This window comes from Odocoileus virginianus, chromosome 11 (genome assembly GCF_023699985.2).
Source record: "Odocoileus virginianus isolate 20LAN1187 ecotype Illinois chromosome 11, Ovbor_1.2, whole genome shotgun sequence".
Lineage (NCBI taxonomy): Eukaryota > Metazoa > Chordata > Mammalia > Artiodactyla > Cervidae > Odocoileus > Odocoileus virginianus.
Window position 1 is genome coordinate 62582302 of NC_069684.1, and position 22787 is coordinate 62605088.

At 36.2% G+C, this 22787-nt stretch overlaps 1 protein-coding gene across 3 annotated transcripts in view; it reads right to left on the bottom strand.

Moving 5' to 3' along the window:
- Positions 1-22787, bottom strand: part of BRINP3 (BMP/retinoic acid inducible neural specific 3) — a 461826-nt gene that overhangs the window by 133139 nt on the left and 305900 nt on the right. For all 3 annotated transcript variants that reach the window (XM_020873239.2, XM_020873241.2, XM_020873240.2), the window contains exon 6: positions 21706-21942. In XM_020873239.2, coding sequence (XP_020728898.2) covers positions 21706-21942 — 237 coding nt within the window. The remainder of the gene's footprint in view (positions 1-21705; positions 21943-22787) is intronic.

Genomic DNA, 22787 nt, shown 5'->3' on the forward strand with positions numbered 1-22787 from the left:
AATGCAGAGTTCCAAAGAATAGCAAGCAGAGATAACAAGGCCTTCCTCAGTGATCAATTCAAAGAAATAGAGGGAAGCAATAGAATGGGAAAGATTAGAGATCACTTAAAGAAAATTAGAGATACCAAGGGAAAATTTCATGCAAAGATGAGCACAATAAAGGACAGAAATGGTATGGATCTGACAGAAGCAGAAGATATTAAGAAGAGGTGGCAACAATACACAGAAGAACTATTAAAAAAAAAAAAAACTTCATGACCCAGATAATCACGATGGTGTGATCACTCACCTAGAGCCAGACATTCTGGAATGAGAAGTCAGTTGGGCCTTAGGAAGCATCACTATGAACAAAGCCAGTGGATGTGATGGAATTCCAGTTGAGCTATTTCAGATCCTAAAAGATGATGCTGTGAAAGTGCTGCACTGAGTATGCCAGCAAATTTGGAAAACTCAGCAGTGGCCACAGGACTGGAAAAGGTCAATTTTCATTCAAATCACAATGAAAGGAAATGACAAAGAATGCTGAAACTACCACACAGTTGCACTCATCTCACAGGTTAGCAAAGTAATGTTCAAAATTCTCCAAGTTGGGCTTCAACAGTATGCAAACAATGAACTTCTAGATGTTCAAGCTAGATTTAGAAAAGGCAGAGGAAACATAGATCAAGTTGCCAACATCCACTGGATCATGGAAAAGGAAGAGAGTTCCAGAAAAAATATCTACTTCTGTTTTATTGACTATGCCAAAGCCTGTGACTCTGTGGATCACAACAAATTGTGAAAAATTCTTCAAGAAATAGAAATACCAGATCATCTGACCTGCCTCTTGAGAAACCTGTATGCAGGTCAGGAAGCAACAGTTGGAACTGGACATGGAACAACAGACTGGTTCCAAATCGGAAAAAGAGTATGTCAAGGCTGTTTATTGCATCCTGCTTATTTAACATATATGCAGAAATAGATGGGGAAACAGTGGAAACAGTGCCTGACTTTATTTTTGGGGGCTCCAAAATCACTGCAGATGGTGATTGCAGCCATGAAATTAAAAGACGCTTACTCCTTGGAAGGAAAGTTATGACCAACCTAGACAGCATATTAAAAAGCAGAGACATTACTTTGCCAACAAAAGGCCGTCTAGTCAAGGCTATGGTTTCCAGCGGTCATGTATGGATGTGAGAGTTGGACTGTGAAGAAAGCTGGGCGCCAAAGAATTGATGCTTTTGAACTGTGGTGTTGGAGAAGACTCTTGAGAGTCCCTTGGACTGCAAGGAGATCCAACCAGTCCATCCTAAAGGAGGTCAGTCCTGGGTGTTCATTGGAAGGACTGATGCTGAAGGTGAAACTCCAATACTTTGGAGTTGCAAACTCCTCAAGCGAAGAGTTGACTTATTTGAAAAGACCCTGATGCTGGGAGGGATTGGGGGCAGAAGGAGAAGAGGACGACAGAGGATTAGATGGCTGGATGGCATCACCGACTCGATGGGCATGAGTTTGAGTAAACTCCGGGAGTTGGTGATGGACAGGGAGGCCTGGCGTGTTGCGATTCATGGGGTCACAAAGAGTCAGACACGACTGAGCGACTGAACTGAACTGACAGAGTACATCATGAGAAATGCTGGAATGGGAGAAGCACAAGCTGGAATCATGACTACGAGGAGAAATATCAGTAACGTCACATATGCAGATGACACCACCCTTATGGTAGAATGCAAAGAAGAACTAAAGAGACTCTTGATGAAAGTGAAAAGAGGAGAGTGAAAAAGTTGGCTTTAAACTCAACATTCAGAAAACTAAGATCATGACATCTGGTCCCATCACTTCATGGCAAATAGACAGTGAAACAGTGGAAACAGTGAGAGACTTTCTTTTTTGGGGTTCCAAAATCACTGCAGATGGTGACTGCCCCCATGAAATTAAAAAACGCTTACTCCTTGAAAGAAAATTTATGACCAAGTGAGACAACATATTAAAAAGCAGAGACATTACTTTGCCAACAAAGTTTCATCTAGTCAAAGATATGGTTTTTCCAGGAGTCACGTATGGATGTGAGAGTCGGACTATAAAGAATGCTGAGCACTGAAGAATGAATGCTTTTGGACTGTGGTGCATGAGACAAGTGCTCGGGCCTGGTGCACTGGGAAGACCCAGAGTGATCGGGTGGAGAGGAAGGTGGGAGTGGGGGTCGGGATGGGGAATACATGTAAATCCATGGCTGATTCATGTCAATGTATGACAAAAACCACTATAATATTATAAAGTAATTAGCCTCCAACTAATAAAAATAAATGGAAAAAAAAAATAAAGGAAGACTCTTGACAGTCCCTTGGACTGCAAGGAGATCCAACCAGTCCATCCTAAATGAAATCAATCCTGAACAATCACTGGAAGGACTGATGCTGAAGCTGAAACTCTAATACTTTGGCCACCTGATGTGAAGAGCTGACTCATTTGAAAAGACCCTGATGCTGAGAAAGATTTAAGGTGGGAGAAGGGGATGACAGAGGATGAGATGTTTGGATGACATCACTGACTCAAAGGACATGAGTGAGTAAACTCCAGGAGTTGGTGATGGACAGAGAGGCCTGGCGTGCTACAGTTCATAGGCTTGCAGAGTCGGACACAACTGAGCGACTGAACTGAACCAAACCGAACTGATATAATTGATTTCTAATATACTGATCTAACTTTGAAATGTTGTGATGCTATGAGGATATTTCAAGTCTGCCTACTAAATAACCCAAAACACTATCTATCTCATAGCTTCGGTTTTACTTTGTATTAATTTATACACTATGAATATAATATACAAACTCAAAACTCAGAGTTTATATTTAGAATAACAAATAACCTACCTTAAGAATAAAAATAACTATCAGTTCTTGGATATTAAGCATGGGTTATTTCAAGCTACTTGCTTTCCTTCTCGAACACTGACACAGTTGAAGCTGGTGGATCTACAGTTTTCATAGAAGTGTGATAGACTTAATGAATATTCACCTATTGTTGGTAACATTTTTGTGATGTCCTTCCCTGTGGATGAATATTTCATTCCTACCCTATTTAAATTCAGGATTGGTCATATAAATTCCTTTGGCCAGTAAACCGTAAATCTACAGGATACAAGTTTCTGAGCAGAAGCTTTAGAAGCTGAAATCTATTCATCCATTGTTTCTTTGCCTAAAATGACTACAGGAAATGTTCCTGTGTTCAAGTGAAAGACTGTACTGTCAGCCTGGGTCTCTGATGAGCAAGGGACAGAGGGCAGCTGACTTGCAGTACACATACAGGGCAAAGGCTAAATTAATGTATGTGGTTGTAGAGCTCTAAGCTTCTGAGGTCATTTGTTACCTTGTCCATCCTGGCTGATATAAACAACTACAGTTGGTAAAAGATTATTCTGGGCATTGTGTATTTGCAGAAGCAGGTTAGATGTCTCCCCGAATGTCACTAGATGGGGAGAAAAAATGATAGGGTCAAAGAAGGGGTATGGTTACATATGAACCAAAGGAAAACCACTTCAAAAAGCCAGGTGAAAGCTTATTACAATTCCAAATACATTTAGCAGCAGATCTGCAGCCAAGAAAAAGATATATCCTTTCCCTTCAATTTCTATACATTGAACTTCATGACCTTTTGCTTCCAAACCCAGAAAGTATTAGTCACTCAGTCATGTCAGACTCATTGCAATCCCATGACTGAAGCCCTCACTGGCTCCTCTGTCCATGGGACTCTCCAGGCAAGAATACTGGAGTGGGTTGCCATTTCCTTCTCCAGGGAATCTTCCTGACCTGGAATTGAATGCAGGTTTCCTGCATTTTATTTATTTTTTTAATTATTTTACTTTATTTCATTTATTTTTATTAGTTGGAGGCTAATTACTTTACAATATTGTAGTGGTTTTTGCCATACATTGACACGAATCAGCCATGGATTTACATGTGTTCCTCATCCTGATCCCCCCTCCCACCTCCCTCCCCATCCCATTCCTCTTAGTCTTCCCAGTGCACCAGCCCTGAGCACTTGTCTCATGCATCAAACCTGAACTGGCGATCTGTTTCACACTTGATAGTCTACTTGTATCAATGCTGTTCTCTCAGAACATCCCACCATCGTCTTCTCCCATAGAGTCCCAAAGTCTGTTCTGTACATCTGTGTCTCTTTTTCTGTTTTGCATATAGGGTTATCATTACCATCTTTTTAAATTCCATATATATGCGTTAGTATACTGTATTGGTCTTTATCTTTCTGGCTTACTTCACTCTGTATAATGGGCTCCAGTTTCCTGCATTTTGAAGCAGATTCTAAACCAAAGGTAATATTCTAGTGATACCACATACTTCTATTACGACTTACATAAGCCTTAAGGACTTAAAGAAGAGTGAAATGCTAACACAGTATTTTCATGTATGAAAACTTTAAGACAAACTAATTAGTGCAGAACAAGAGGATAGGGGAAACCATTAAGCTAAAAAGATATTCTAACATACTTAGATGGGTAAATTTACCCATTGCCCAGGGCAAGACTATCCATAGCCTAAAATAATCTTGCAAGTGAGCAGTTTTTGAATTAGGCCTAAATTAGAGCTCACTGCTTTACTCAATGAGAAACACAGAAATCATGGAATGTTATTTCAGGTGTAAAAGGCTATGAAAATTATTAAAATCAATATGGAACTCTTCACAAATTCCACAAAAACCCTAGTATGGTTTATGACGAGGTTCTGCTACTTGCCCTGCTAAAAAGCAAACAAACAGACTGCCAATGTGTGTGTGCATGTTAAATTGCTTCAGTCATGTCCAACTCTTTGCAACCCTATGGACTGTAACACCAGGCTCCTCTGTCAATGGGATTCTCCAGGCAAGAATACTGGAGTGAAATGCCGTGCTCTCCTATAGGGATATTCCTGACCGAGGGATTGAACCTTTTATTTCTCCTGCATTGGCAAGTGGATTTTTTTTTTTTTACGGCTAATGCCATCTGGGAAGCCCATGAAGTGAAGTTGCTCAGTCGTGTCCAACTCTTTGTGACCCCATGGACTGTAGCCCACCAGGCTCCTCTGTCCATGGGATTTTCCAGGCAAGAATACTGGAGTGGGTTGCCATTTCCTTCTCCAGGAGATCTTCCCCACCCAAGGATCAAACCCGGGTCTCCCGCATTGTAGACAGATGCTTTACCATCTGAGCCACCAGGGAAGTCACCAGGAAGCCCATGGTTAATAAGAAATCAAGAAAGACTGTGATGTAATCAAAATCCAAAAAGAGCTCAATGCAACAATGGCAGAAATATCCAAACAAAAATAAATATAGCATTTATTTCAAAAATGTGTTAGGGGCGGGTGGGGGGAAGAAGAGAGGATCTAATTTGCCAGCAAGTTATTCAAAACATACTTAGAAAATCTTGCTCACAATTCAATGTTTATGAACAGTATGACATAGTTGCCAAAAAATTAATGGATTCTCAGTCTGCATTATGTCTGTAATAAAGGAGGTATTTATTTTGTTTTATTTCACATTAATAAAACTACAATTACCAAACTGTGCTCTATTCATTCTGAATTCCATTGATGAACCACAATTGCCTCTAAAGGATTATAAGAATAGCTAATGGTTCAAAAATAAAGGATGATCGAAGAGAGTGGGAATATTAAGTTTGCTAGCACAAATACATAAGAGTGATGGAATAGCTTGCAAATACCGGAAGCCTTCCCTGTAGAAGAGGAAGTGGACATTTGTACCAGCACAGACAGGGTTACAAAGCACAGTAAACGTGACATGTGTTTTAGCACATGGGAACAGCATGCTACTTTTACAGAAACATGAGGAATAAGTAGAATATTAAAATAAATGAGTCATCCTATAATTAGAGCCATTCACACTCATACTCCTCAGCTTCATGATACACTGAATTCCTGATCACTGGAAGTTAAAGTTAAATAATCAGCACTAAATAGCGTAAGGACTTGCCTGGTGGCTCAGATGGTAATGAATCTGCCTGCAATACAGGAGACCCAGGTTCAATGCTTGGGTTGGGAAGATCCCCAGGTGAAGGGAATGGCTACTCATTCTAGTATTGTTGCCTGGAGAATTCCATGGACAGAGGAGCCTGGAAGATTCTTCATCAGGGAGAAGGTTTAACAAACTGACCACTAAAGGACCCATTGGTTTTAAAAGGCTGAGGCATGTCTCTACTCCTCAATGGTGTTTGCAGACATTGATCTTGTTATTCTATGTGTGTTATCTTTCACAGCCAGTGTGACACATTTGGTCAGCCTTCCTGGGATGATAATTGTACAGAATTCACACAACACAGTTACCTGCCAATCTGACATAACACCACACATTTGTTTTCCTGCCAATTAACTTCAAGATCTTTCCACTAACACTTTGTCAACTACCTAAATGATGTGGTGACTTTTGCCAATAGAAGGGTGATTTTTTCTTCACAGCTAGCTGTTAAGATCATACTAGCAAGATAACAAAAATTAAATGAGACTCTCAGTGACAGGCCATTTAGCCGCATGGCAGATGCTACATGCATGCTATAGGTGTCACTATCAAAGAGTGGAGTAGGTTGAAGGGATATTGGTTAAATCAAAGAAAATATACCTTTTGCAAACAGATTTGATAAGTCTTATGAGCTATCTGGCTATGCTCTACAAAATGTGCAGTTATCAACGTACACAAAATCTTGAATTATTATAATAGTAATGAAAAGTAATTTTTATAAAAAGTCAGAGATACAGAAATACTATTGTGAGCGTGACAGCCTAGATTACCACATTTAAACTTAGAATCTTGTTGAAATATAGCTAGCAAATATTAACAGTGAGTGAATGTATCCAGTATGGAAATCAACTCCCTCTAAATAGAATTATTATCTGTTTTGGCTCTAGAGTTTCCTATCATTCTGTAATGAAATAAGCAAGTGATAATATATATATATAATTCACTGTCAGCATTTAGAAGAATCTAAGATATACAAAATTAGTTATCAATATCATATTTCATGCAAATATACATAACACACATTGCCAGTGTCACTTTATGCATCTATTCATTGTCTACAAGTATATTCATTTTACTGCAAGCCACATTTATAGCAAGCCACTAAGTTAAAATAGGGATTTCCTGTTGACTCAGACAGAAAAGAGTCTGCCTGCAATGCGGGAGACTGGAGTTCCATCTCTGGGTCAGAAAGATACCCTGGAGAAGAAAATGGCAACCCCGGTATTCTTGCCTGGAAAATCCCATGAATGAAGAAGCCTGGTGGGCTACAGCCCATAGGGTCACAAAGAGTCAGACACAACTGAGCAACTTCACTTTCACTTCACTTTCAAGATAAAATAAAGCTATGACATACAGGTGAGGAATTTCCTTATGTAGTAAGAGCACTTGCTCATGAAACAGTTTGGCATATAAAACAAGAATCATGTACTTCTGCCTGAGTTTGAAGTTCTTTTTTTTTTTTATTTTCAATTTTGGCATGACTTTTGAGATTCTATTTCCCTGACCAGGGATCAGCCTGTGACCCCTGCAGTGGAAGAGCAAAGTCCTAACCACTGGGCTCCCAGGAAATTCCCTGAACTTGAATTCTTGATTTACCACAAAGTAGATATGTTGGAAAAGTAACATAGCATGTATTAGACCTGGCTTTCCTATCTGTAATATAGAAACAAAAATTCAATTATATTAGTAATCTGTAGGATTATTCTAAATAATAAAGGGAATAAGGTCTAAACTACATCAAAGTGGTCCATATACTCTCTTTGAAACCCATCAAATAATGAACTTGGAAAAAATAGCAAATATTTACCATGATTCCTTGGCGAAAGTGGTCAAACTTAACGTCTCATAATGCTCCATTTTAATTAAACAGATCATGATACCAGTCTCTACATTTCTTTCATCTTCAGTGAAATAGAAAGTGCAGACTGCCCATATGCAAGTGAGCAGAGGGGATTTTTCCAGCATAAAAAACATCACCAAGATATTGCCAGGTTTCAACAACAAAGATTTATTTCTTGCTCATATGACACATCAACCTCTGAGTGGGTGGCCTGTGATGCCTACTGTTCTGTTTCAGTGATATGAGCTGCCAGAGTCTTTACCACTTGGATCACCATCAATCAACTCCTTTGACTGAAGAAGCAAACCTAAGACATTGTGCCTGGTTCTCAAAGGCTTCCTCTAGAGAATGGCAAGCTTTGTTTCCTCTCACATCTCCTTTATCTAAACAAGCCCGGTGGCCACATCCAGGGGTGCTGCGAAGTCAATTCTCATATGCCCATAAACATGAGAATCATCCATACTTGCTGAAGAGCATGACTGACAACTTTATCTTATAAATCAATGTCATTAGATAATCTGGAAATGTTTTTTATATACTTTAAATATCTAATTTTAAAGACTTTATGAGTAAGCAAAATTTACATGAGATATACCTTGACTTTGTGCTCATGTCTAAGTAAGTAAATAAATGTTAGTCGCTCAGTCGTGCCCGACCCTTTGTGACCCCATGGACTGTAGCCCACCAGGCTCCTCTGTCCATGAGATTTTCAGGCAAGAATACTGGAGTGGGTTTCCATTTCCTTCTCCAAGGGATCTTCCCAACCCAGGGATTGAACCCGGGTCTCCTGCATTGCAGGCAGATTCTTTACCAAATTAGACTATCTGCATGAATCCAAAAGTCCAGGTTAAATTTCATATATTGTTGTCTGTTTATCAGTGAAATAACTGATGAAGCATCCCATATAAAAGACAACAAAATTAACTCTGCACCTATATAAAGAGTTCACTTGCTTTCTTTAGCAAAATAATGAAATTTAGTAATAAATGGGATGTTATGAAAATGAATGGGTAGAACTACTTGGTAGTTTGTCAGAGGGACACTGTCTAAAAATTAAATTAATTTATACAACCATGGAATATTTAACTTATAGAGTACTGAGTATGCTATGTTAGAAGATTTTAACAAAAGCTATGTGACCATTATGAGGTCACTGTGGAGGATATGAGTGCACTGAGTACTGATAGACTTTGTCATATCTTCCTAGAATCTAGTTGAAATGAATAACTATTTTTATTAAAATGACCCAGAAATCATTAGAAAAGTCATCACATAGACTCTTATAAAACCAACCAAACAGTAGCAAATAAAATTTCTCTGAATACTCAGTATTATTTATTAACCTCTCTTCACCATAGTCTGTATCAATGAGAAAACAAACAATAAGGCACTTAATAAAGTCATCATTTATCTTATTTTTATGATGCTGAATCAAAGCCTTGAATGATTTGTTTCCAACTAAACCAGATAGGTTACCAATTTATGGGTTCTAATAAATACAGACTATGATAGCTTTAGAACAAACACACACATATATTGAGAGATAATTCTTCACAATAAATACTTTTAAACTGATGGAAAAAACATTGTGTTTTTGTGTTATATCTATATAATCTATCATGTTATTTAAAGGGGTTGTTCATGCTATTATTCAGATTTCAGTGATAGAAAAGAAGACTCCCCACCAAAACAAATAAACAAACAAAAAAACTCTCAAAATACCTTGGTAAAAATAATATAATATAACATAGAGGCAAGGTATTTTTGTTTCTTAGAAGTTTTTTTTTTTTTCACAATATGCCTCCAAAAAGATGAATTGTGCTATAGTTATGGCGACATTTCAAGAGGTAGTAAATGAGGTAGATTGAACCAAAACCTGGGCAATGTCTTGACAAAATATATTTTGTTATCGCCTTCATCAATCAATCAATATACATTGCAAAATATATGATGTCTATCAAATATGGCACATTTTCCTTGTTTCTGTCACTGATTAAAAAAATGGGGTTCTCCGCCCTCAAGAAACATTAAACTTTTTTAATATAATTGGGACGATGGCACTGATCTAGGTATGGAAATACATCAGAAAAACTGGAACAGGTAGAAGGAACTTGGCAGAAAGCCTTTTGAGATCTAAATCAGGAATCTTTGCATAAAACACACGCTTGGCATTCTACAACCATCTTATTTCAGATGATTTAAAAAATTAATTGAAGTACAAAATAAAATTTGGCTATGGCAAAGGTAGTATTCATAATACATTAAACATAACACAGCAAGGCATTGATGAATTAGAGAAGAAACAGTGACTACTCAGAACAAAAAATTAGTTTTGCTATGTCAGCCTTGAAGGTACACACAGTTTTTGGTGCTGAGAGTATCTGTGAATTGAAGTATAGCCAATGAACAGATTATCACAATAAAGTCAAGCCTATATACATATTATATAACTCACAACTGAGATTTGATATCATAAAAAAATTATTTTCTTTCCCTTACTCTTATATTTCAATTACCAAAGGCTAGGATACTGCAGTGGATTGCCATCCCCTTCTCCAGGGAATCTTCCTAACCCAGGGATTGAACTGGTGGTTCTTACCATCTTCTGCATTGGCAGGTAGGTTCTTTACCCCCAGGTCACCTGCGAAGAGAATGGCAATCCACTCTGCTATTCTTGCCTGGACAATTCCATGGAGAGAAGAACCTGGCAGGCTACAGTCCCTAGGATCACAAAGAATCATGCATGACTGAAGCGATTTCACACAGAAAACAACTGTGTTTTAAGTATAAGCATATGACTTCCAAAAAGCTTTACTCATGAGAAGGCAATATTATATATAATAGTTAATTTAGAATAATAAATTTTAGATCTAGTACCTTAATTAAATAAAGGAACTGAATGACAAATGAGATAGCTGAAGTTCTAAGAGTTTGATCAAAAAGCTTGTTATCTATAAAGCTTGTTTATCAGATTTTCCAGCATTTAGTTTGGACACAATTATGGGGACAGTAGGGTTGAATATGTCAAAATTACATTAACAAATACATACATTGTCTTTTCCTGCTAGTATATAACTGTAGAACTTCAGATAGCAAGAGCAAAATATATATTTCTATCTAAAATTGTATGGTTAGAATATGATATTTTCAGTTGCTTGTGTCTGAAAAGCCAACTGTGCCTGATATTACATCTATTCACAAACATTCTGGATCCTCTTCTAGGCATATGGTAAAATCACACTTCTCTGTTTCCTTTGAAATTAGCCTTGGCTATAAACTGATCACAGGTAACGGGAGCTGTTTTCCAGTAGCTCATATTAACTCCCAGCAATTCATGTAAGAGCCAGAGACAATTTAAAGCACTTTTTCCATGGCCTCTATAGTCAAACCACTCCAGATGGTGACACTTCCTTCAGCCTGAATCCAAAAGTGAGGACAATGCATTGCAAAGACTCCAGCTAACCTGTGTGGACAGGAAGTATGAGTGAGAAATGAACTTATGGCTGAGATTTGAGGGGTGTTTATTACTATTGACGTGTTAGCAAGCTGATCTTGACTTGCATGGAAATGAAAGTCAAAATGGAGGGCTCAGTCCATGCTGAGGAAAGCAAAAGTGTGCATTTGTGACACTAACTTAATGGATCATGGCTGTGTTAGAGACACTGTATCAGAAGCTAGAATGATGACCATCACATTAAGCAGAGGAGAAATATCTGGTAAAACTGTTACCTGTGTTCTTGGTGATGAAGATCATTGTACCCAATAAATGCACAGTGCCAGGGAAGAAGCCAGCAAACAGAATGTTAGTTCTGATGCTAATGACTGTTTCTGGCAAGGTATGGCAAATTATGACCCTCTGTCACCGTGACACATTGCTCCAGATGGACAACTCACTGTCAGCCCAAGTCCTGGAAGGGAGCAGCATACAGAGGACTCCAAGCCAGCTGACCACGGACAAGTGGTATGAAAAAAATAACTGCAATGTCATACTCCAAAGAGAATTTTTGATTGTGCATTTCTATAGCTAATTACCTAGATTTTGGGTCTGATATACCACCTCAAACTAGTGAATTAGTGAGCCTGAGAGCAAAAACAAAAGGGAATAAACAAACAACTAATCAGAGTTGAAAGAGACAAACACTTCTCAATTCCTAATATTAAAACAATATAGTTAGTTACAATGAGCTAGAGCACAGAATAGATTAATTGGGAGTATGTTCCTAAGACAAAAGATTTAAGAACCAGTAAATATTCTCACTGGACAAGGCACCGATAAAGGAGTTTAACACCATCGTATAATTCAAATGAGAGAGGTAGGAATATAAATAGAATGAAAAAGAAAAGAGAAATAGCAAATTTAGAAAACAGATCTAGGGAATACTGGGTGTGATTAACGTGTAATAGGAAAGAACAAATCTGACTCCAGACTGGACCTGATTCTTTTACTTTAACCTTTGTATTCTATCACAGGCTTCTCAAGGTGGCACTAGTGGTAAAGAACTCTCCTGCCAGTACAGAAGACATGAGAAGTGGGTTCAATCCCTGGATCGGGAAGATCCCCTGGATGAGAGCATGACAACCTACCTCAGTATACTTGCTTGGAGAATCCAATGGACAGAGAAGCCTAGTTGGCCACAGTCTAAAGGGTCGCAAAGAGATACAACTGAAGTGACTTAGCATGCACAGATGCAAGAATGTTGCCTATAGTCTAAAATATACATGAGTCATTCTCAGGGCTCTGACCTTCAAAGGCATAACACTTTCCCATTCATATAGAAATTAAAAGTTGCAAAACAGAGAATAATATTTGCTTTGTTAGAGATTTATAGGAACATCACAACCTGATCTATGTAGACAGCAGCAAGAACAAAGGATTCTGAAAGCAAGAAGTTTGAAAAACCAACTATATCCCTTCCTCTTTTATAGTATAAAAGAAGCCTGAATTCTAAATAGGGTGAGATGGCTCTATCATCATATGACATAGCTACAGGTTAAATTACTGCTTCTTATTAATCCAAAAATAATTGAGGATAATTCAGAATGTTAGATGGGAAAAATACCACATTGCCATTTAGTTTTTGTTGTGTTTTTTTTTCCTGGCAATTTTGTTAAATAGTTGCATAATCCAAATTCAAATAAATTGTGGTTTTAATGATTTAGATGTATTGGTAAAACTGTAAAGACTTTTTATTAGGTTTTTATTAAGTTCGAATCCTTGATCCAAATCTGGGTAGAAATTATCTCTAAATAGTTGGCAACATACTTTTTGCTTTTATCTAATTAAATATAATATATAAACTAGTTTTTGTTAGGCACTGTGACTGTGAGGGTGCATATGAGGGTTTTTTCTCTGTCTCTATTTTTCTCTGTATCTTTCCCTATATACTCTCCTTTGCTATAATCAGTGTTACATATATGCCATCATTATTTATTATTAAATAACTTTCATTTGTTTCTCAAAATATAAAGGTAGAGAATGTATAGATTTGTTTAAAATATAAATATTTCAACCAATACTTCTTTTAGATGGCAAAATATGAAAAGAGAAATATATTCTATTTTGGAATTTTCTGATGCTTTTATTTACAGGCTATAAAAGGTATATTTTCCAGTACTCTATTTTACAGAACAAAACAAATCATACATAATCAAATAAAAAAGAGCTTAGCATTATATACTAATCAGATATACTTTTATTCATGGTGATAACAGAAAACACTGATTTTACTCTGATTTAGTTTTACTCAGTGGCAATAGAAAACACATACAACAGAAAGATATTTGCAAGTTATCCTGACCCGATACAATTTGCAGTACATTTTGGTTTTTTGTGTGTGTGATGACTGGCATCTGCATTCTGTATGGTTACTATGTGTACTTTAATTTACACACTTCTACACTTAATGCTATTCATAGTTAAGAAAGCATTTCCTATATGCAGACACATTATTCTATTTTGATAACATAACAGGTACAAATATTTTTTTTTCCTCAGCTTCAATCAAAATAACTTTTAGATATGTTATTTGTATTTTAAATTTAAATAAAAAAGCATACAAGCTAATTTGAGTTAAATGTTTGAAAGTAACCTAAAATCCCACTCTAACTTGCATAGTCTACCTAGAATACACCTTGATTTGAATTTTAGGCTTGTAGACACATATACATAAATAACTATGCATTTTACCTAAAATTTCTAAAGAGTTTCCTTGACACAATGTCACTGCTTTCCCAATCACTAGGAGTATGAAATAAGTTGGTGCATTTCCTTACCGTACCAAGAATAAAGTCTGTTAACTTAAAGGTGCCTGTGGGAGGTGGGAACAATTTAGAAATCTTTTCCCAATTAAGTACCTGCCTCATACTTCTTGTATTTTCTTTATCTCTATGAGGTAAAATGTTTTTTTTTCTCAATAAAAAGCTTTTGAAAATGTATTAAATGTGGTTATCCACAGATTTCACTAGTTTTGAGAGAAATCCAGTAAAAACAGAATATTTTATCAGTTATTTAGTTCCAAGAGTGAAAAGTTATCTTTTCCAAAAATCTAATGTAGTAATAAAATTTGGGATTCATTTTTAGCTATCTATATGTTGAAACTGATAAAAGAATACCCTCCACACTACCTCTGAAGGATCAGAAAATTTATAGCAAACTAAGGTCACTCCTCCCATTAGATATGAATCAGCTAAATCCACTAGGCTCCAATTGAAACAAATAATTAAATATAAACATTTTCAAAATTATAGATGGTTTCAGAAATATCATGCAAAAATATTTATCCTGTAAATCATTGTTTTCTCAATATTAACACAAGTGAACCAGTACGATGAGTCCAGTTTCAAACTCAAGATGGGCAATCCAAATATGAGTTAAGATTAAAGCATCTGATTGTATTAATATTAGCTTTAAACTAGTAGTTCAAAACCTCTGGACATTGAATAATTCTGACTAAATTTTGACTAAATTACTACCATTTAGGCACACACTATGTAGCAAAATTTTAAAATATTGATTCACTTATTCTGAGATTATGTTCTTTATATTGTTTATATGTCAAAATTCTTATTTTTATTTTTAAATTTGCAATTAAATTATGCTATAAATACAATAAGATGCACATAAGTACAAACCCAGAAAATTTTCAGAAACCCAACGTACAATGGTAGCCAACCATGGATTAAAGAATCTTGAGTTTTTAATACTAAATAAGGCATGCGGACCTTTATCCATTGCCTCAACCCTTGCACCAGGAAAGGCATCATATTCCTGATTTGGACTAGCATAGCTCAAATTTGCCCATTGAGAAATGGCAACCCACTCCAGTATTCTTGCCTAGAAAATCCCATGGACAGAGGAGCCTGGTGGACTACAGTCCATGGGATTGCAAAGAGTCAGACATGGTTGAGCCACTGAGCACAAACACACACACACACACACACACACACATATATATTTCAATTTCTTTTTGAAATATGTATATATTTCAGTTTTTTTCAATTTTATATTAGAGAGAGTTATTCATGTTATTCTGGATGGATAGTTTTATCCCTCAGCTTCATAGAATGCCATTGTGTAAATATACAACATTTTTTTACTCTGTCTTTGTGGATGAACATTTAGTAGTTTTCACCTTAAGATTATTAAGCATAATGCTACTGTGAACATTCTTGTACCTTTTTGGGTATTCATTGTTGTAAATATGTACATATTTCTTTTGGATTTCTATCTAGACAGTTTAAACCTTCCTCTATTTATTTATTTGACCCAGATAATTTTTCTTCTGTTTTCTCCTTTATTGTCTTATTATATGGTGATCAAAAAAATTTTATCTTATTTTCTTAACTATAAATATTTTCCTTATTTTAGTAGATATTCCAGATACCATTCTTGATTTATTTCACTCTAATGCAAAGTATATCTCTTAGCACATCCTCAACAATGCTAGTAACTTGGGATCCTTAGAAACTCTTTCCCACTTACCATCCATTATTACACTATTGTCATACATTAAAATCTTGCATATATTTTATTTCCACATAATCTCATAATTATTATTTTGTACAGGTGATATTCACTTATATTTTCTCACATACATTTGTCATCTCTGGCATTCCTCTTCCCCTTCACATGGTTAAGTTTCCATTAGCATTTGTTGTCTGAACACATCTTTATTTTCACCTTCATTTTTTTTTTAGTGGTATATAATTCTAGATTGTCATTTTTTAGCACTTTAAAGATGCCAAAATCTGTTTGTGTTTTTGTTTTGATAAGTCAGGCTTATTAGTAGTCCAATGAAAGTAATGATTTTCTTTGTTCTCTAGTTACATTGGAAGAATTTTATTCTTTTTTCAACAGATATGCCTAACTGTGGTTTTGCTTGAATTTACTTTTCTTTGTGTTCATTGTGCTTTTTGAATCTGTAGGTTGAAATGGGGTTTTCAGTTTTTAAAAATATCTACATCCTTTACATTTTTACCTAGGTGTATCTAATTTTCCCCTTCATTCTTCTTGTGTCTCAAACTGTAAAATATGTTAGACCTTTCAAGCATATCTCACATGCTTCTCATGCATCTATCCAATATTTTGTTGTTGGTTTCCCCACTGATCCCATTTTGCCATTTCTATTTTATTTACCTGTCTCCATATTCACTGATCCTGTCATCTACTAAGCCAAGATTCCTATTAGAACAAAATTTTGAGTTATTGATTTCAGATACTGAATTTTTATGTTTTAGAGTGTCCTTTAGTTTGTTTCATAAATTCCAAGTCTCGGGTGACGCAATACTCCTTCTAACTTATCCTTCCTTTCCTTTCATTTTTTGAACATGTTCATGATAACTATGTGAAAACTGCTCTTACTAATTTCTATATCTGAATCATCTTACATCTTTTGCAGGTTCATGTGTTCTCAGCCTCTTAATCATGTCCGACTCTTTGTGACCCCAGCAGACTCCTCTGCCCATGGGGTTTTTTTAGGCAAGAATACCAGAGCAGGTTGCCATTTCCTTCTCCAGGGGATCTTCCAACAGAGGGATCAAACCCGCATCTCCTGCATTGGCAGGCAGATTGTTTACCACTGAATGACGTGGGAGGTCTGGTTTCTTTTCCTTTTGATATTAGCCATAAGGTCTACTCACATGCTGATAATTAGAGATTTAAGTTCATCCTAAATAAAAAGGACTGCAGAGGTTTTAGAAAACATTTTTTCTCCTCAAGAAGTCACCCTCTTTATATTTAACAGATATCATAGGGAGTTGATCTTTTAAAGATAACCTTTTTAGGATCAAGTTTTGAGCTGTATCTGTGCTGAGTTATGCTTACATAAAACTCAGTCTAGCTCTGACTCTTCCCTGTTCTTAGGGCCTGATGTTTCAGAGATTTCTATTAGAGACCTAGTAAGCATATGCTACTTCAGGCCTATGACACTGAAAAAAGGTTCAATTCTATCATGTAGAGGTTTTTAGTTTATCTCTTTAGTCATCTGCCACAGGTTAAGGCAAATGTCTTAAAGAGGGCGCTGAACATATATTTACAACTCCTTAAGTCTCTAATTTTCTTAGTTCGATCAATTGTGACTGCAAAATTTTCATCTGATTTCTCTGTCCTGGAATACCAGCATTTTCCAGGGGCTAGTCCTAAATTTTCAGTTTCATACTCTGCCCTGAATTGACAAATGTGCTTTAAGGAAAAACTGTTCTAGAAACACACTGGTACTTCCTCATTCCCTCTGGAGTATCCCATCCTTTCCTGTTCTATTTTCAATCTCCTCCCTCTAGAGAGCTTTTATCCCTTAAGCACTTGAAACTCTGTGGTAAACTTCATCTGCTTGCAAAGATTTTTGAGTACTTCTTTAGCATCCAGCACTATCTGAAATTCAGCAAATATCTTGTGGTAAATTAAACTTCTTTAGGCCCACTGAGTCTAAAATTTTGTAATTCTACTCTCCACAACCTTCTATTAGAAGCTTTGCTGGTTTCTCTTTCATTCATCAATCATTCTGCTTGGCGAAATGATGAGTCCTCAGCCTCTGTTTAGATAGGTAAATAAATTAATGAATAAAAAAAGAAAGAAAGAAGGAAAGAAAGACAGAAAGGCAGCCAAGTAGAAAGAAATAAAAAGAACAAGTTATGAATCCTAAGCTTATATCTTGTCCCAGGAATTTTAGTCCATGCAATTGTGACTTTTATGATCTGTTATATATTTAAATGCATAATTTTAAAAACTATTCAACAAGTGCTCGGGCCTGGTGCACTGGGAAGACCCAGAGGGATCGTGTAGAGAGGAAGGTGGGAGGGGGGATCAGGATGGGGAATACATGTAAATCCTTGGCTGATTCATATCAATGTATGACAAAAACCACTATAATATAGTAAAGTAGTTAGCCTCCAACTAATAAAAATAAATGAAAAAAAAAAACCTTTTCAACTTTTAGTTACTATCAACAGATGTATTGGCCTACTTCAATCTACAATATTTCACCTGAAACAAAACCCCTAGTTTTCATTTGGTGATTTTCTAAAATATTCTCTCAAAGCAAAATAATAGGGGTAGCATTCTGATATGAGTGCTATAGACTTGGGGCTCCTAGGATTCTCTGATCTAACATGCCGTACACTGCAATATGTAGACAGAGGTTTGTTTTTTTCTTTAAATTTAACCCTAAGAAGACTACTTTATATTATAGCTTAACTAAAAGTGCTGCGTTTCATCATTATTTTTAAACATGAGTTGGTTCTACTCGAATATAAGATTAGGTTTCTAATATATTACTTATGAGTGTTCTATAGAAACACTAACAGGAAGAATTTGAGTTTAGAAATTCATTCCAACAATGTCAAGAAACTGCTTAATTATGGTGGCATTCTTAGTCCAATAACTCTGATTTTCTTCTGGACTATTCTCATGGGCTCTGAGTTCCACTTGTGAGGAAGGATCCAGAGAAGGATTTTTCTATACTTTCTTCACATTAGGGGAATCTCATGAATGTGCACTTTTACTCTACTACGTATTTTTAAGCCAAATTTTTTTTCCATTTATTTTTATTCATTGGAGGCTAATTACTTTACAATATTGTAGTGGTTTTTGCCATACATTGACATGAATCAGCCATGGATTTACATGTGTTCCCCATCTCGATCCCCCCTCCCACCTCCCTCCCCATCCCATTCCTCTGGGTCTTCCCAGTGCACCAGCCCTGAGCACTTGTCTCATGCATCCAACCTGGGCTGGTGATCTGTTTCACCCTTGATAGTATACTTGTTTCAGTGCTGTTCTCTCTGAACATCCCAGCCTCACCTTCTCCCACAGAGTCCAAAAGTCTGTTCTGTACACCTGTGTCTCTTTTTCTGTTTTGCATATAGGGTTATCATTACCATCTTTTTAAATTTCATATATATGTGTTACTATACTGTATTGGTCTTTATCTTTCTGGCTTACTTCACTCTGTATAATGGGCTCCAGTTTCATCCATCTCATTAGAACTGATTCAAATTAATTCTTTTTAATGGCTGAGTAATATTCCATGGTGTATATGTACCACAGCTTCCTTATCCATTTGTCTGCTGATGGGCATCTAGGTTGCTTCCATGTCCTGGCTATTATAAACAGTGCTGTGATGAATATTGGGGTGCACGTGTCTCTTTCAGATCTGGTTTCCTCGGTGTGTATGCCCAGAAGTGGGATTGCTGGGTCATATGGCAGTTCTATTTCCAGTTTTTTAAGGAATCTCCACACTGTTCTCCATAGTGGCTGCACTAGTTTGCATTCCCACCAACAGTGTAAGAGGGTTCCCTTTTCTCCACACCCTCTCCAGCATTTATTGCTTGTAGACTTTTGGATAGCAGCCATTCTGACTGGAGTGTAATGGTACCTCGTTGTGGTTTTGATTTGCACTTCTCTGATAATGAGTGATGTTGAGCATCTTTTCATGTGTTTGTTAGCCATCTGTATGTCTTCTTTGGAGAAATGTCTGTTTAGTTCTTTGGCCCATTTTTTGATTGGGTCATTTATTTTTCTGGAATTGAGCTGCAGGAGTTGCTTGTATATTTTTGAGATTAATCCTTTGTCTGTTTCTTCATTTGCTATTATTTTCTCCCATTCTGAAGGCTGTGTTTTCACCTTGCTTATAGTTTCCTTTGTTGTGCAAAAGCTTTTAAGTTTCATTAGGTCCCACTTGATTATTTTTGTTAAGCCAAATTTAAATAAGTTTTTGTCTAGTAATGTCTGTGGAGTTTGTTTCTGCCATTTCTGAATTTTTATGAGTGCATACTTGTGTTTCCCATATTGTTACTTATAGAATAGACTACGTTACCTGTAATGGCTTTCATTTCATAAAGCAATGAACTTTAATAAAAAGTTGAGTGCCTCAACATGAAATGAAAAATGATGATAACAACATATATAATCATTTTTGTTAATAGAATAATAAAAATCCTCAGAATATGGTAAGTATAATTATGTAGCATTTAGTCAAAAGTGTTGGACATGACTAACTTTCAAATTGGCAAAGGGGTTTTAATTGCCAAGAGGTCAGGTTTATATTCCTGAAAGTTACAATTTTGCCAGTGTTTCATTTAACTGAACTCACTTGAAACAATGACAATGAAATTTAATATATGTTCACAATAAAAACCATGAATTTAAGCATAGAAGGAACATATCTCAACATAATAAAGGCCATATATGACAAGCCCACAGCTGAATATCAGACAAGAAAAACACCATAGATGATTTCAACAAGCCCTCATCATTTTGCATAATAGAACCACAAAATTGTAAAATAAAATGGAAGGTAATAGACCTAGGAAGAGTTTATAAATACATTATTTTGTGTATACATATATATGTATAAATCAAAATGGTGTATAATAAATTATCCTCCTCAATTTTAATAATATTTCTCCTTATATAAAAAGGAAAAACTGTCTAGAATTAAGCAGTGTCTGGACTTTGAGCCAGCACAGCTGCCCCAACGTGAGCCTTGCGGGAATGCAAGATGGCAGCAGGATGCAAACCATCAACCTATCAGACACAGCAGCAACCCTGCCAGGTCGCCAGGGTGACTCCGGAAAAGCAGAGGATACTGGCCCCAGAAGGCTGAAGTGCATTAGGCAGGAAAGACTTCCATCAGCCTTGACTTTTCATCTTCTCTTACATTGAAATAGAGAAGGAAATGGCAATGCACTCCAGTATTCTTGCCTGAAAAATCCTACGGACAGAGGAACCTGGTGAGCCATAGTCCAGAATCTATGGGATCACAAAAGAGTTGGACACAACTTAGATACTAAACAACCACAGTACACAGAAAAGCAGTAAATTCCTTAACTTGAGATGTCTGGTTTCCCTTAATCAGCAGTATCTTTAGATGTTCCAACTTCCTGGTCCTTGTTCCAAAAATGCTGTAATCCTGCCTCCCACCTTACCTCTTGGGGCCATCCCTCAGTGTGACCTGAGAGTTCTGTCTCTTCAGAGCTCTTGTGAGCTCAGAAAATCCACCAAATAAAGCAAAATTACATAATTCTCAACGTCTAGACTGTGCACTTTTTTCAGTCCATAGTTTAAATTCTTATATTGAAAAAGGCAAGGACCTTCTTTATTAAATGACTAATATGTCAGCTCAAGAGAGGACTAGGTTCTAGTACCACAGTACATAGCATACAAAAGGTACCACATAGGGTTTCAGTAAAATGCTGAATAACCAACAATAAAAGCAATATCCACAGCCAAAGAATAATGAGAACAAACTGAATAAATTCCTTCCAAGTATGTAATAGCTTCTTCCAAAAGGGTAAAATTGTCTCTTCAATATAACATTTTTTTGGTGAAGTTTAGAAGTGTTAGATAAAAATATATGTCTTACCTGATTCCTCAAAGTCAATGTTGTAGGCTTTCCAGGTTTCAGTTATGCGAAGAAGATTCTCTTCCATGGCTTGGATATCCATGGAAGGGCAATTGCATTCTGGGAACTTGGGGCCACAGTGACACCAGCAGTCATTGTCCTTGCAGATAAACTCTCCCTCTGAGTTGCAAGCAATGTAGCTCAAAGCTGCTTGTACAAAACGCTCCTGAAGGTAGTCTGGAAGTAGGACTTGCAGCCCTTAAAGAACAAACCAAAAAAGGAAATTCATTTTGATAAAAGCCAAAGTATAATACATAATTACAACATTCAGAAAATGTCAAAAATGTAGCATATTAAGTTATAGATTTATGCATATCTTAATATGATCATTAGAAAAATTATGGAATTCTGAAAATTTGCAAATGTTTATCATTTTTTTCAACATGTACTAGCTCCAAGCACTCTCCAACACATGTAAATCCATGGCTGATTCATGTCAGTGTATGGCAAAAACCACTGCAATATTGTAAAGTAATAGACTCCAACTAATAAAAATAAATGAAAAAAAAAAAAAGAAAAAAAGATCCAAACATCAAGTTTGAGGAATTTAAATGATCAGAACAAAAAGCATTTTTTAATGTGTTTTCTACTGTTGGATTAGATTTTTAAAAATAAATTGAAAATTCTGTCAAAAAAAAATCTGGGAAATTATAAAGCATTTAATATCTCAGACTATCTGATTTTGTTTTTTACATTGATTTGATTGGCTATTTGAATTTATTGATCAGAATATTTGATTACTTTTATGTAATGTAGATAGAACCTACCTTTATATATTTTGAAATGAGATTTATGCATGTCTTTTCCACTTATTTTCAAATACTTTCATTATTTTTATTTTACCTTCAAACTACCACCTCATCTCTACTTAGATATTATTTGCAACATTGGCAAAAGTGTTAGGAAATGTTGCTGTATCTCATGTCATTAAAACACATAACTTTATATGAGTATGTTTTTCAAATGATCCCTTCAATTGACTACAGGGAAGTCATCAGAGAGACTGAGTTGTTTCACTGATTTTTCCTTGTCAGTCATGGTGA